Source organism: Meleagris gallopavo, chromosome 25 (genome assembly GCF_000146605.3).
Source record: "Meleagris gallopavo isolate NT-WF06-2002-E0010 breed Aviagen turkey brand Nicholas breeding stock chromosome 25, Turkey_5.1, whole genome shotgun sequence".
In the NCBI taxonomy this organism is placed as follows: Eukaryota; Metazoa; Chordata; class Aves; order Galliformes; family Phasianidae; genus Meleagris; species Meleagris gallopavo.
The window spans coordinates 83,917-99,668 of record NC_015035.2 but is presented as its reverse complement, the minus strand read 5'-3'; the positions used below and the strand labels follow the sequence as shown (position 1 = coordinate 99,668).

The window sequence follows — 15,752 nt, the reverse complement described above, 5'->3', positions numbered from 1 at the left end:
GAGTTATAAATAGCACTGCCGACTTCCTTAACTACCACTCTCCGAGGTAAAATGCAGGTTAATTACTGTGGGAATCAATTAGGGCTTCTCTCGGTTAAACAGCTAGCAAAGCTTTTTATTATTTTTTATCACAAAAAAATGGACAACAAACCTGGTCAGGAAAAGATTTTGGATCTGAGGTGGGAGCTTGGAGCCTTTTAAATTACTTTTTTGGCCTTTTTATTTTTATTTTGGGGCAGCAGAAGAAACCAGTTGTGGCCAATACCTGCATTTGCCAATAGCTGAGTGACGCTGATTTGAAACCAGAGAGTTCAGTAAGGAGTTCTCCTTCCTTTTCTTCCTCTGGCCTAATAAAATACAAACATGTACTAAGGTAATGGAGAAAGTCAGAGCTTCTTTTTCTCTGTATGGCTGCAGAGGGTTTGGCGCCTGCTCCCAAAGTGGGATTTGTCTCTTCTCTTTACTCCTTTTCCTGCTAGGACTGTAAGGCAAGTCACCTCCAAGTCAAGCAAACTGCTCTTTGGAGAAACCAAACTTTGCTTCTACAGGAGAAAACCTAAGAAGAATTTGTTGTGGAGTCCTCATCTGCTTAGGGTTTTTTTCATTTATTTTGTTCAGTTTGATTATTTTTAAGGAGAGCTGCACCTGTCTCCTTGTGCAGTGAAGCAGAGCCTCTGGCTGCCATTCTGTTTCTCTGCTCAGGGCCCACTCTCTGCTTTCCTATCTCTACCTGCTCGCAGCCCCAGCATCCTGACATGTTTTGGAAGAAGTGTGGGTTTTTGCAGTGCTGTTGCATTGGGGCCGACACACTATGATTGCAGGTACTGCTTGGAGAGCTTTTTAACTCAGCCATTGCGGCTTGCTTTGGGCTTGCTGTTACAAGCTCTTACTCTAGGCATATTTTAAATTTTCTTGAAAGCTCGGCAGTTTGTCTGGAATGTTGGCTTTCGGTGGCTTTCATTTCACACTGTACAAAACAGCTTAGCTTTTTAAAGTTTGACTGGGAACAGGGCTGTGTTTTGCCAAGTTTTGGTGCCTAACAGTGTTGTAAAACAGCGGAGCTACTGAGACTGAAGGGAGAATAGAGGCAATTTCTATGAATGCAAGGAGGTGTAAGCAGGGGGTCTGGACTTCAGTGATCAAGGAGCAACACTTTATCTCAATTATGTCTCTCTGTGGCGGAGCCTTTGCTTTTGAAGTGTAATCACAGTAATCTACTCCTGTGGTTTCCTATTGAAAGGATTTCCCATGTATCAGTCCAGAGAAGTGTCTCCAGTCTTTTGCAGTCAGGGTTTGGTATTTCCTTGTTTATCCTGGAGTGTTCTTGTGAGCGGGCTCACTTCCTCCTGGCTCTCCCATCTCACACACATTGATGTGCAGAGCAGCTCTGTACCATCTCCACTCCCAGAGTCTTCATGAGAGCTCATGGATCGATTTCAACTTCTGTATTTTGACTTTGAACGTTCCTTTCTCGAGGCACGTGTGGTTAAATTAACAACAAGGGCTGATAGCAGATTGCAGAGATAGCAGATTGGTGTGGCACTCCTGATGGCATGCTCCTGACGACAGAACAACACTGCTAAGACAAGAGAAGTTAAAGCCCTGTTAGTGAAATAGATGTGTGTCTTTAATGGGAGATTTGGAGGGGAAAAATGAAGCGCTGCTGCCTGAGGTGGCCAGGACAGCCCTGACCAATTAGCTTGTTGGTAAGCAGCAGGTCCAGGCTGCGTGTACAAAATGGTTCCTTCACTTGAAAGACATGAATTGGGATTTACATTTCTCTGCTTAGAAAATTTTACCTGTAAAGCTGTAATTCAGAGTGCTGCTCTTCATGTTTGTTTTTAGCATCTCTGTGCTACGGCCACAGCTGAAAGCTGTGGTGTTTGAAAGTACACCCTGCACTTCATTGGGTGATGACTTGGTCACATCCTCAAAATATTGTTTGAGTTTTGTGTTGCCTTTTTTAATTTCTTTATAGCTGCAAAAAAAAGTTTCTTTCTTTAACAGTCACTGTGTTTCATGTAAGAGCCATGGAAAAGTGGATCTTCACCTTGTTTCTTATCCTTGTGGATGACCACAGACAAGAAAATCTGTGCAGAGGAGACAGCGTGTGGTGTGTGCACATTTAAACACAACAGCAACAACAGAATTAACAGGGATGTATTTGAGAAGCTGTTCTTGCTAGCAGACTATGAAGACGAGGTAGCATCTGGGGGATACAAGTAACAAAGGGAAAAGATACTGAAATGTGCAGTTGGTAACAAAAGTTGCTCTCCAGCAGATAGCAGCAGAACTGCACTGTGTGTTTCTTGGGGGAAGAGTGAGCTATGGGGGCAAGGAGGTAATCATCATTACTGCTTTAAGATAGCAAAGAAAACAGTGTGGGGAGGGAAAAGATGAAACCTACGGAGGTGCTGGTGATGTGCTGGGCGGGGTTTGGCTGTGAGGCAGTGACAGAGGTGATCCTGGGCTCCTGGGACTCCATCTTCTGAGGCGCTGCAGCCTCAGCCCGTGCTGCTCCTCAGTTCTAGCAGCTGTGATAGCTTGAATATTAAATACAAACTTTTTAAGAGCTGTTTCAGTATCAGTATATGAACTAAAATGAAAAAAAAAAAAAAGGCACAAAGGAGTGTGGTGGGTCACATCTCTGTAAAAGTGGCTTGGTAGAATCATGGTGTGTTGCACATGGTTGTCCTGGAGTGCCTTCTGTAAGATGGCAAACAGAGTGCTGCAGGGCTGTCTGGGGCCGAACTGGAGGGAACTCAGATCTGGTTCCTGATTGATTTCTGTCTTATTGGTGCAAATGGCTCTAAGGGAGCTGGTTTGGCTGGGTGGTAGCATCACTGTACCAACTGTGGGGTGCTTTGCCTGCATCCCCATTAAACTCCCTCTGCTAAATTCCAGCTCGTGCTGCCCTACAAGAGTGCATCAAGCTCCCCGTGGTGCCCCTGCTTGCTTCTCTTTGGCGTGGGCTCGGAGCTGGGCTTGCCTGGCAGGCTGGAAGTAGCAGACAGCTGGTCAAACAAATGTTGTCAGGGTCTGTGTGTTGGGGCTTCAAGCTGTGCAGGCTGTTGAGGTAGGATTTTCGGAAGTGTAGCATACTGCATGAACTTTTTCCTGGGAGGATGGATTCTGCAAACATAACTGAAATACTGTCCTAGTGCCTGGAATTCTTTATGCTTCCAGCAGGAGCTGGCTTTGTGCAATGTTTGCTTGTGCAGGCCTGTAGTGCCACTCCTCAAGCACCTGATCTCAGCAAGAGCTGGTGGATCTGTGCAAATACCACCCTAGGGCTAGTTGCAGGAAGCAACGATGTAATAGAGAGTCCATTGTCATGGTGATGCGGTGGAAAACATCTAATTGGTATTAGTTAGGTCGACAGGAGATCAGTGAAATTCCTTATTCAGTCCGAGTGATGGAGGTTAAAGACTGTGGCTGGGATTCATTTAGAGGTCACTATGCCAAAGCAGGCTGATGGCAGGTCTTGCTTTAGTGTAGTAATATTGCTGCCTAGGTAGCAGCATTGTGTTTTGGGGCTTACAAGATTTTCAGGAAATCTGGTTGACTGTTCCTATGTCTCAGCTGCAGGCAGAGGTAGTGCAGCTGAGGCAGACCTACTCAAGTTGCATTTACTAGTGCGTCTGCTCCAAAACTTATGGATTTGACATTCAAGGCTGACCAGTACTTTTTCATGCATCTAAAGAAGTTTGATTTAGAATCCTGTATTCTGCAAAAGGCAGCAGACACAAAGCACATGTTAAAAATAATAATAATAAAAAGTAGAACTGTAGTCTGAACATCAGTAGTGCTGGCCGGTATTACTATACTGATATGGATTCATTGAAATGCATAGGTGTAAATTAACAGCCTGTAGTGCTTTGGGAGACCTTATTATATGTGAAAGAAGTGTTTCTTGTGAATATTTAAATTTTCAGAGTGAATTTACCTTGTTGTGGAGTATCTGGATATTAAACTGCTGCTTACTGTGGGGAAAAACCACTTACATTGATAATTCATCTTTCTTAATGGTCCTTGCCACCTTCTTTCCTGTCCTCTGGCCATAGGAGATATGTCAGCATAAAATGACTGCTTCTCATTGGATTTGTTCTTTGTGAAATGTCTGTTGTTTGAAATGGTATTGGAACCCATGCTGTATTTCAGAGTATAACTGTGGGTTGTAACACCCATAAAGAAGCAGACGACTTCTGCTGCTTTGCACCAACCTGGTGAAGTTTTCTTCTTCTTCTTTTTTTTTTTTTTTTTTTAAATTGTGAACAATTCCTGTATGCAGCTGGGTGTATATCATGTGTCACAATTTGCTTTGCAGCCTTCAAGCCCAATGGATCAGATGGGGAAGATGAGGCCACAGCCGTATGGAGGAAACAACCCCTACACACAACAGCAGGGACCTCAGGCGGGGCCACAGCAAGGACATGGCTATCCAGGACAGCCCTATGGGCCACAGACTCCCCAGAGATATCCCATGGGAATGCAAAGCAGGACGCAAAGTACAATGGGCAGCATCTCGTATGCTCAGCAGGTAGAGCACCCAAGCTTCTGTAAGTCTCTGTTTGCAGCAGGGGCAGGTAGAAGAGCAAGAAAATACTGTGTGTTTTGAAGGAACTACCTTCCATCGGGTTGGAATTGGTTGGTTAGGTGAAGTGGCATTTCTTTAAGCTGCATGTGGAACCCTTCCTTCCACAAGAGGCAGCAGCAGAGCAGTGAGTCAGGACCAAGGGAAAAATAAATAGTGAGGTGACTGAGATACACTCACCACTGTTAACAGTTCTGTTAATGACAGAACTGTTTCTTGCAGTGGAAATGACTTCCAGGTCAGTTCTGGCTCACTGCATGAACTGAGTGCTTCCTGCTGGACTGTTAAGAAGATACAAAAGGCTGCCTTTTTGTGGAGCAAACCTTCTTTCCTTTTGATGTTAATGTCATTGAAGCATGGTCAGATAGGGATCCCTAAAAATTTAGTTATAATGTCTATTAAAATTTTCTTACTGCTGAGAATAATGTCATGCACAAGTGACTTTTGATACTGTCTGGGAGGTTTCCTTACATAAGTAGTGACATTTCATGTACCTTCCCAGTTAACTGCTCTGCACAGGTCTGTGAATTGTTTCTTCTTGAGTATAATATGACGGTGTGTATGTAAAATCACTCCTTAATTGGTATGATTCTACCCTCCTCTTCTGTAGATTCCACCTTATGGACAGCAGGGTCCCAGTGCATATGGGCAGCAAAGCCAGACTCCATATTACAACCAGCAAAGCCCTCATCCCCAACAGCAGCAGCCTCCATACTCTCAGCAGACACCATCCCAGACCCCTCACTCTCAGCCTTCTTATCAGCAGCAGCAACAGCCTCAGTCTCAAGCTCCACAGCTTCAGACATCGCAACCTGCGTATTCTCAGCAGCAGTCTCAGCCACCCCATCAGCAGTCCCCAACTCCATATCCTCAGCAGCAGTCCACAGCCCAGCAGCACCAACAGAATCAGCCTCCCTACTCACAGCAGCAGTCACAGTCACCCTATCAGCAGCAGCAGCAGCAGCAGCAGCAAACTCAGCAGACAGCTTCCTCGGCTCTTTCTCAGCAGTCATCTTCATACCCTCAGTCACAGCCGCAGCAGCAGCAGCCTGCATATTCCCAGCAACGCTTCCCCCCTCCTCAGGTAGGCCATCTCCTGCTCTGCTTCCTTCTCTAAGCAATTTTTAAGAAACTTGGGCAAATGGTCGGGTTTAAGCCAGTAGAACTATGCATTGACAAGCTGTCTGGAATGATTGCAGTAATAGATGTGCTGCTCCTCTGTTGTGTGTAGATCTGCATCTCTTTCAGAAATGTTATGTTGGTAACAGGCTGAGCTGCAGTAATGCTGCAGTTCTAAAGACCAGTTGCAAGTAAATGCTGTTCATCGACAGTACCAGTCTAAAAGATTTCATAGTGGTGTGGTTTTCACACTGTGGTCTGTGGAAGATCTGCAGGTGGTCTACAGAGCTACTTAATTTAGCACAATAGCAGAGCACTTCGGAGTTTTCAAAGAAAACAACCCTATTTCCTGGTGCTTTTATATCTCATCCCAAGACTTCAGGAGGTGTATTGATCATACAGAGGAATTGAGCATGGGAAAGCTCTGTGGGTTCCTTGCTGCTTGGGTGGAGTTTTTTCATAGGCGTTTACAGAAGGCAGTACACAAGTGGAGATGGAACCAGTGAAGACAGTTTTTGGAGTGACACATAGGTGGGAGAGTTTGCTCTTAAAAGAAAAGCTTTGCTTTAAGGGGGAGAGATAAAACATGAAGCATGGGGAACTGAAGATAAAGTCAAGAAACAGATATTTTTTTGCTGTGTTTATTTATTTAAATATATATATGTTATATATATATTTAATAATACTCTAATAGTCATGAAAAGCTAGCTGAGACCTTTAAACAAATGTTGCAATGCGTCAAAAGTAGCTTTTTAAAATTAGGGAATTTTAATTGACTTGCAGCATTTGTGTAAGGAGGTACTTACGGCTGTTGTGTGATGTTAGAAAATCAAGAAGCTGAGTGGGCAGTCTCCCAGGACAGTCTGTGTTTTTCAGAGTCTATCAGTAATAAGAAAAAGGCAAAGAATTACTATTTTGTTGTGATTTGGAGTTCTACAACCAGCACTCACCGTAGCAGTCTGTGGAACAGTAGGCATGCTGGCTTCAACTCTTTTCTGTCCTATTTCCTGATTTTAGCAAATGTCACTGAGGGTACATAATTCTTCCACAATGCGAAAATATACTGGAGCGACTCCAGCTGAGCCTTTATTTTACTCCCATTTATGATTTTTTGGGGGGTTGTTTTTTTAATTTTTCAGGAGTTATCTCAAGAATCATTCGGCTCCCAGACATCATCCGCTCCCTCAATGGCTTCCAGTAAAGGGCAAGAGGATATGAACTTGAATCTTCAGTCCAGACCTTCTAGCCTGCCGGTGAGTGGTGAGCTGTTCTACAAGAGTATGGGGCGAGAACAATCAGAAGCACAGCAGGATAAATTAGCAGTGGTGGTATTCCACATGGAAATGGGAATGATGGAGACTGCCTGTGCTTTTTACTAAGTCATTAGCTTCTGGTTTCCCACTGGAGATTAAATGTAATTTACAGAAGTAATGGATCTGAGAGTAAAGTTTACCCCTAAGTACTCTGGTCTGCATGTTCTAGCGAGAAGATTTTTCTTGAGGTTTCTGTTCATAGTGTCTGAAGTACCTGATTGCTGTTACAGTAGGCTCTGACCTTCAGGAAAAGGTGTCTTATTTTATTTTATTCTGTTGTTTCTTTAGTCCACTGTTGCGTAGGTTGTTTCTTGGCTGTGGAATTGTCACTGGAACCTCACGCTGCTGATTTAAGGTTTTTTGCTCTAATCTGACCAAATGGTTGATTAAAAAACAAGTTTATTAGTACCTGAAGTGAGGAAGATCAGCTCTTTCATGACAGAATGCAAAAGAAAATGTAATTCTCCATCTAAATCTGCTCACAGTATGCACACTGAACATTTGGGTATGCGATGAGTGCCTAGTTTTCCAGCAGATTTGGGCCAGAAGAGTTTAACTTTGGCTTCATACTTCATAAAGGAAGTGGAGGAGGGTCAGACGTTTAGATTAGTTTGCACAAGTTGCTCTGTACCTCTAACTTGGAAGAACAGCATTGAGATGCTGGATTCTGATTTTTCTGGTTACTTTCACTTCTAACCAGTAGGAAGTGAGTGAGGTTTTTTGTTTTTGGGGTTTTTTTTTGAATTTATTTAGCCACTGGCTAAGTCTGTTTTCTGCCGTGTTGGTCAAAGGAGGGTGAGCTGTGTATATAGCAAAATTATTTTTGTACACAGCAGTGAAAACAGCTTTGTTGTGAGCCCCTTGAAATAATTCCTTTGGATTGTGGGTACAAATTGTTTCCCAAAATACAAAGTGATTCCAGTTCTGACCACCCAATGGGACCACCTTTCTTTCTTCTTTTTTTTTTTTTTCCCCTTAAATTTTGGACCTTGCCTTTTAAATAGCACGTTTCTTTCCACTCTGCCTCTCCACAAGTTCTTCCATGTGACCTATCTTCTGGCAATGAATGTAGGAAAAGTGAAGCCACTGAAGTAATTGAAGAAATTGCTCTAGTTCTGAAAGGGTGAAAGTCCTGTTCAGTAGCATTGTTGGTAGAGCCTTCATGAATCCTACCAATCAGCGCCCTCTGACTCGGATTATAGGAATTAGCTGCTCTGTTTAGCAGAAGTGGCTCCTCAGCACCAAGTGGGAGTTTGTTTTATACCCTGTGGTATAATGTGTTTGGTCCCTTTCAAGCTTTCCTTTTTCCCAAGCAGTTTAAGAAAAGATACCATCTCTGCTGTGAGGGAACTTACCCAGTTTAAAAGTTTTTAATGCTAATGAATTTCTAAGCAGATACTCAGATTTTCTGAAGAGAAATCCAGGGCACAAAAATTTGCTCCAGCTTTTGGTATGCCATCTAAGTTTATTTTCTGTGTTAAACAGACTTTACAGTCTGTTTCCATATCTGTATCGCCAAATCATGAGCATTTAAGAAATGAAGCAGTGTTCAGCTTACCCAACCCTCACATGCTTCTGGGCTTTATCTTCTTCAGTAAGCAAAAAACACTAAGTGGTACGTATGTGTGTGTGTGTATGTATGTACCTGTGTGTTTCGCAGTTCTTTGTCCTCCAGTTAGGATCTTGTAGGGCAGGACCAGCACTTCCATTTGTGAACTGAGAATGCATTGGATAGTGACGCTGTGGAATGGCTTAAAGAGGACCTCTGAGGTGTACAGAAACCAGCTCTTGGTTTCAGTGACGGATGTCTTGCAGGAAACTTGGCCTAGAGGTGCTTAGAAGCAGAGGAGCTACATGGAAGGGTGTTAGCAATTTCTTTTATCTTCCTTACATATTACTCATTCTGTCTGTTTTAGAAAGTTTTATCCTACTTGGGAGGATTCTTAGACTCCTATTTTGCCATTCTGAATGACTTACAGCCATCATAGTTTGTGGGTTTTTAATTTTTTGTGGAGTTAAGTCCTCCTCTTCCAAGCCTCAGTGGGCATTGTGGAGAACCACCCCCTGGGTATCTTGGAGTCTGGGCAAATCATACGATGCATCATCTTTAATTAAACACAGATCACTAGGAAAAAGAGGTTGCTGTTTTTAGGTATGTATTTGTGAAGTGTTAAATTTATGTACCAAGTGCCTTTACAAGTCTGTGGCTGTCACCCATTTAATACTGTACATCAGTATTAATGCTGAAATTTCAAGCAGCAAAGGCAGGAATATATCTTTGGCTGACATAGTTGTCATTTTGTGATGTCCTAGAGATGGAAGAGTTTGGTGACATTGTCAAGTTGTTGAACTGCTGTCAGATGTTGCTGGCTTTGTTAGGACCTGCCTAACAATGAGAAATGTCACATTGGTCTCCCTGCACGGTGGTCTTCAAGATACCCTTCCTTTCAATGAGTTTTGTGTCACTAACTAAAATTTCTCAATGATGTTCGTTTGAACAGCTTAAGAGTCAAACTACTGATCTCTCTAGTGGTTTGCCTGAACATCTTTAAGTAGCAAAATACCTTGTCTTTCATTTCTGTCCTACCCTAAATATTTCTGCGTTTGTTGTTCTCTTTCTGAAGGTTATATTTGCTGTGTTGGGGGAAAAGACTGCTGCTAGCTTGACATCAGTGATGCCTTTTAGAGAGTAATTCATCTGAAAGAGTGTCCAGGCTGGTACACTTTTCCTACAGCAGTCAGGATGAAGAATTTCTCTGAAGAATTTGCTCTTTCCCTTGGGAATTTCTTGCCAGGATTGCAGTTCAACTAAACTTAGATTCCTATTGTGTATGGGAGAAACAAAGTGTAGTCTTTTGTGTCTTGAGTGTAATAGAGGAATAGTAATCCATAGTATAAGTCTTATTCTCCCAAGAGGTTCCTCAGTCTTGTCTTTTCAGCAAAGAATTTTCTTCTTGGCAAGTTGTATCCAGTTTATTTGGAGCCTCTACCTTTGCAACTTGGATATTAAGTAAGTGGAAGTAAAATATTTCCAGCTATTAATTACCATCTGCTTGGACTTGGAAGGTACTCTGGCAGCATGGGCAAAGGGGAAGCCAACAGGGTGCTAGGACGTCAATTTGGATTTGAATTGAAGTCAATTCTACTGCAAAAATCTCCGGAATTTTGGGTCTGTTCAGAGTAATTTTGTATCTTGTTATGGAACAAACAGCAGGTCTGTTACGTTGCCTTGGTCTTTGTCTTATGGGCCATTGAGTGCAAGTTTCTGGAGTCTCTGAAGTAGATGCGGGGTAGAACATGGGATGTCTTTAGTTTGTTTGGTTGACATACTGTGTAGCTTGAGGGAGAATCCCTATTCCTTTCCTGAGTGTCTTACTTCCATCTTGTTGTGGAGTGGGAATCATTTCTATCTCCATATTTTTCACCACTGGGGAACTGTTGCTCAGTTTCATTCAAAGCATTTCAGCTTTGTTCATCACTGGCTTCAGGACTGAAATGCATCTTGTTGATGGAAGGAAGGAATTCAACCGACTGCAAACAAATTCCTGATCTGTGCACTCTGGTCTTGGATCTTTGTAGTGTGGATTTGACAGTATTAGATTTTGTGGGGAGAGGAAAGGTAACACAGTTGTAGGTATCACAGTTTTGTTTGATTTCTTCCTCTGAAGTCATTTCTGAATGTGGAGATATTGGCAAGGGTAGCAGGGATTTGTGGGTCTCACAAGGAGGTCATTTCAGCTCTATGTGGGTACCTGAAGTGGGATAAAGTCAGGCTCTGTCAGCTGCATCCCCTGATCTGGAAATAATCATGGCAGCAGCCTGACATACAGTGAGAAACTACCTCAGGGCTTCTATGGATGGCAGGGCTCAAGGAATTTTTCTGAAAACATTCCTTTTGGCAATTTCTTTCGGGAAAGGGGAGAAGAAACTTTTATAGTTGAATCTCTTGGTGGCTTCAGTCACTTTCTTTTCCCCTCTGGGACTTCCTGCTTATGTTTGGGTTGTGTTTGTTCTGAGCGATGTCCTTGCCTCAGGAGAGGCATTAGTAATAGCTACAGGCCCTGGTGGCTGGGCATCAGTGGACACATGGGGCACTTGGGGGCTTACCCCAAGGAGCACAGGACCTGAAGCACCAGTGTTTATAGGATTGGTATGTTCCAGTTTCTGCTGGTAGGAAGGTTTCTATCCCAAGTTATGGAGATCTGTGGAGTTCAAATGTTTTTTGTCCTGACCAGGGCTTCTCTAGGCTTTTTTGGCGTGTGTGATTTTGGCAGTCATTTTTGTGTCCTTTCTTAAGAAGGCCTTGCTTTTTTAAAAACTAATTTTGCCCACAGCCTTTACAGGTGCGGGGAGTGCTGGGTGCCGCGGTCACCCAGCTGCTGCAGGCGAGCCCCTCTCAGGGCTGCTCTGCTCTTTGTCCTTTGGCAGCTGCTCTCAGCTCCTCTTGGGTCTCACCCAAGCACCTTGGAGGAGCTCCTTGCCTGTGTGCAGCAATTGGGCCAGCTCCAGGCCGCCCCAAGTGCTCTGCCTTCAGGAGCGGTCCCTGCAGAAACCCCACAGTGCTGCTGGGGCGGCTCAGCTTCGCAAGAGCTGGCAGCAGATTGCGCTGTGCTCAATGCCGGGCTCGTTTCCTGTTTCTATTCTTGTTGTCAGCAGCTCAGCTCTGCTTCCTGCCTATGCGCCTTGTGCAGATTCCCCTGCCTAGAGCCTTTTGATTTCTTAGGAGCAATTTCGGTTGCAGGCTGAACTGCAGAGCGGTGGTCTCATGGAGGGCAGGATGGCGGCCACAGCTAACTTGGGATTTGAGCACCCTGTGTTCCTAGAGCAGGCAGGCTCTGGCCTAGCTGGAGTGATGGGGGTGGCGTTAATCAGGAAATGGTTGTAGGATGAGCAGTTCTGATGTTGGATCCTAAATAATAGTCCATGCTCTCAATCACACACATCCCCTGTGCTGCTGCAGCCTGGAAATGTAGTGCGTGTGTTGCACTATCACTGCTGCAGCACACACCTTGCAAGATGAGTCTCTGCTTTCTAACACACTTTCAACATGCTTCTCATAGGGCAGGGAAACCAGGCTTTTTCTTCATTTTTGTTGCTGAGTTGGTGTTACTGGAGAACCCTTAAAAAGCACAGGAGCCTCAGTCAGCCTGCCATTAGGTGCATCAGTCACATGTTTCTGCCCTGGCATTGCAACGGAATCACATGGAAAACGGAAATCCCAAACCATGCAGGGAGAGACAGGCCATACTGAGCCAACCTTGTGCACTATGAGGAGTGGCTGCAGATAAGTGAAGGCATTTAACTTCTGCTGACAGCACTGCGCTTCATGTGAGCACTGTTGTACCTGAGCCTGAAATTCACAGGATTCATTTTTCTGCTAATGTCATGTTGGCGTTTGGGATTGACTTGTCTTGGAGATGCACACAATCATAAATGCAGTGGAGAAAACTGCTTCCATGTGGAAGCATGGCACGGGCCCAGGTCTGTGCCTGCCCCTCTGCTGGGGCAGTGGCAGTGCTGCTGGGTTGGGCTTATGCCACTGTTCTTGTGGCTGTGAGGTTGGCGCTGAGATTTCAAGCAAGGCCTGCATGGTAATCAGAAGAGGTGTTGTGTAATGGTTTTGTTGTGGTTTCAAATCAAGTCTGACTGAGGAAAAGAAAGCAAAATTTGCTGAACTGACAGGAGATGCCATCTCTAGGAATTGACTGCTCTGGCACCCCTGGCCCTTTGGTGGTAGAGAGTGTGCATCAGTGAGTGACGCAGTGCGGGTTGCCAGGGCTGTGCCTGCCTCGCAGGCCTGCTGCTCTGAGCAGAATTTCCTCATTTTTTCTACAGTTTGTCTTCAGTTCCCCTGTCCTGCCTAGGTCAGAGGTCCCTGGGGGAGTGCTGCAGCCCATGAAGGCACTTTCTCTGGCTCTGCCCTGATCGCTGGGTCAGGAGGTTGGCCGTGGCCCCTGGAGCCACTCTCTCACTGTCTCCCCACAGACACAACAGCCAAACTCCTGCTTCTGCTGCCTTTTTTGCCCACCCAAACTCCTGTGATTGGCTTGATGGCACTGGCAGCATTGTATGCAGAGATGCTGGTGAATGCTTTGGAGTTTAAATTGAAGTCGTCAGAGATGGGAAATTGCCTTCCAGTGTGAGCACTGCTGTGGGGTTGGAATATCCTTATGGCTACAGTCAGAGGGCAGCTGCTGCCTTTTTGAACTTGTTATATGCTCTGGGCTTTGTCTTCTGTTTGAAGCAGAAGATGCCATCTGAGCCCCTAGAAGAAAAACAAAGGCTCTGCAAATAATCAGGTTGTGGTCTGTCATTTGAGAGCCATGCAGGTTTCCCAATTGCTCTTTCCTTCCCAAGGGCTGGTGTTGGGTAGCCCTTCTGCCTGATGTGGCCAAGTGGTAGTTCTTGCTGCCCTTTGCATCCCCAGCACCCTCCCAAAAAAATAGGTGTTGCGGAAGACATCTTCTGATACAGCTGTGATGCTGCTGCTCACTGTGCCTGTAGTCATGCATGTCTCTTCCCTGCAACCAGTTCAGGGTTGAGGTTACTGTTGAAGCTTTAAGATTCACCCTGTACTCCTGCTGCTGCAGGGTGGCCTGGCCAGCCCCTGTGAGAGCCAAAGTGACATGGCTCTGCCAAGCCGAACTTCTGCATTTACCACTGTTGCTTTGAGCATTTGTTGTAGCAAGAAACCTGGGACTAATTTTAGAAGCTGAGCAGCTTTCTATGGGTTAAGTGGGAGCAGAGCTTTCTACTGTGTTTCCCAGGGTCTTGCAGAGGAGCTCAGCACCCAGCACTCCCTGGCTTCCCTGCAGTGGGTTTTCCCTTCAGCAACATCTTGTTCTGTGGATGAATCATGTTACTCCTTCTGTACTTTGTGCTGCAGCTACAGCTTTGAATCTCTCTTCCCCAAAGACAGAGAATATGAAATTTGTTAATCTGTTCAGCATTTGGAGGGGGAGGGAAGTCCCCTTCCTTTCCCCTTTCATCCCCCCTTTATAGAAATTTTATTTGGAGGGGGAAGAGAAGGGAGCAGGCCCGGAGTAGGAGCACTAGATGTAATTAAAGCTCCTGCTGAGCAGATCTGTGGGAGTGGAGTATTGACCTCTGAAAAATCAATGGCTGCTGCTGTAGCAGTGCTGCTGTTCTGCAGGTCTCCCATTGCAGGAATGAAGCAAAGCCAGCACTAGTTTGTCTGTCTTCCTGCCTTTTTGGTTTTGGACCTGCTTTCTGCCAAGTGGCCCGACTCACCTAGGTGTGCTGAGGTGGATTAGAACAGCAGCTTATTTTTGCAATCAGGGTAGAATTTTTTGTGTGACGCTGAGCCCCTCCTCCTGACAGCCTCCTTTGCAAACGCTTTTTCCTGCAGTGCAGCTAGAGCCAGCAGCTTCTACCAGTTTTTCTAAAGGCAGCCGGGAAGAAGGAGCTTCTCAGCTTCTTTTTTGAGCAAGGAAACTGTACCAATCTCTTCTGCATGTTCTACTCCTCATCTTAGGTTTGTTATTGTTAGCAGTAACACCGGAGAGGAGCTTAAACTCCTCATAAGGAAAGGGAAAATGGATTCAATTGAGCGAAGGCTGAAGCCTTGGTAGTGTTACCCTCCTGTTCCTTGTTTGACCAGGCTGTTGATTTTTCCTGCAGTAGTGAAAGTCTAACTCTTCATTTATTTAAGGCCTCCTCGAACAAGGAAGTGGCGTGTAATAGAACCATAATGTTTTTATGTGCGCTCAGTTTTGTAACTGGGAACTTAGCTTTTCTCCACAGCAGCTTGATGCAGAACCTGAGAACCCTCTGACTGCTCAGGTCAGAGTGTGAACTTCTAAGAAAAAGGTGTGGGGCCAAAGCCAGCAATTTCAGTGTAGAATTAGAACTCTGTGTTCCTTCTTGTTGCTGGTCTCATCCTGCTTGCAGGGAATAGAAGAGGCGATGCCCCCAGCTGGAATAGCTTTCATAAATCGCAGAAGTACGCTGTGCAGCTCACATGACAGCAGCACTCATCTTTCTGGGTATCCTCCATTTCCTATGCCAAGTGAAAGTCGTATTTTACACTGAAAGCAAACCCTTCAGCAGCTCAGAGAGTAAGAGCTGAGAGGTGCCTGGCAGTGAAGGAAAGCTGCGTGTGGTCAAGGATTGTTTGAATCTTGTGTTGCTCCATTTTGAATCTATTCCATTAGTCCTTAGTTGTCTTGAGCAGCTTGGGAAAGAGGGTAAGTGTGTATGTAGTTTGTGCACATTTATGAACTCAAATCAATAATGGATAGACTGACAGCTTAAAGATGTGTATTGTTTGGTCTCTACCCTTTTTCTCCTGTGCACCTGAAAGATGTGGTGCAGACCTCCAAGTCTGCTGTTGGTGGAGCACAGCATGGCCTCCCAGACATGCAGTGCTCTGTGGGGCACAGTTAGATGCACAGTTAATTTGTCTATACTCTAAAAGGTGGAAAAAGTCTGTCAGTTTTCCCCAAAATAGCAGGGAGACTCTGGCTTGCCAGTCAGCTGTGTCATTTTTAGGATAGAAAAGATTGAGGTATTTTGAGTATGGAAGGAGAGGACAGGCTTTTGATTTCTAAGCATTGACACATGTTGCATGAGCGGAAACTAAACTGCAGAGAGAATGAAATTGTAACAGAAAGTAGGTATTTCAGTTAGTCACAAGCCAATAAGCTTTTCCTCTTTCAGAAAGAACTGGGGAATAAATCTGGCCATTGCTTGTTGGCCATTGCTCT

The 15,752-nt window shown here is 44.8% G+C and overlaps 1 protein-coding gene across 1 annotated transcript in view; it reads left to right on the top strand.

Annotated features, from left to right (window-relative positions):
- Positions 1-4,303: 4,303 nt before the first annotated feature.
- ARID1A (AT-rich interaction domain 1A) overlaps positions 4,304-15,752 on the top strand; it is a 35,874-nt gene continuing 24,425 nt past the window's right edge. The window contains exons 1-3 of the mRNA XM_010723221.3: positions 4,304-4,540; positions 5,205-5,678; positions 6,853-6,966. Coding sequence (XP_010721523.2) covers positions 4,340-4,540; positions 5,205-5,678; positions 6,853-6,966 — 789 coding nt within the window. The 5' untranslated portion in view covers positions 4,304-4,339. The remainder of the gene's footprint in view (positions 4,541-5,204; positions 5,679-6,852; positions 6,967-15,752) is intronic.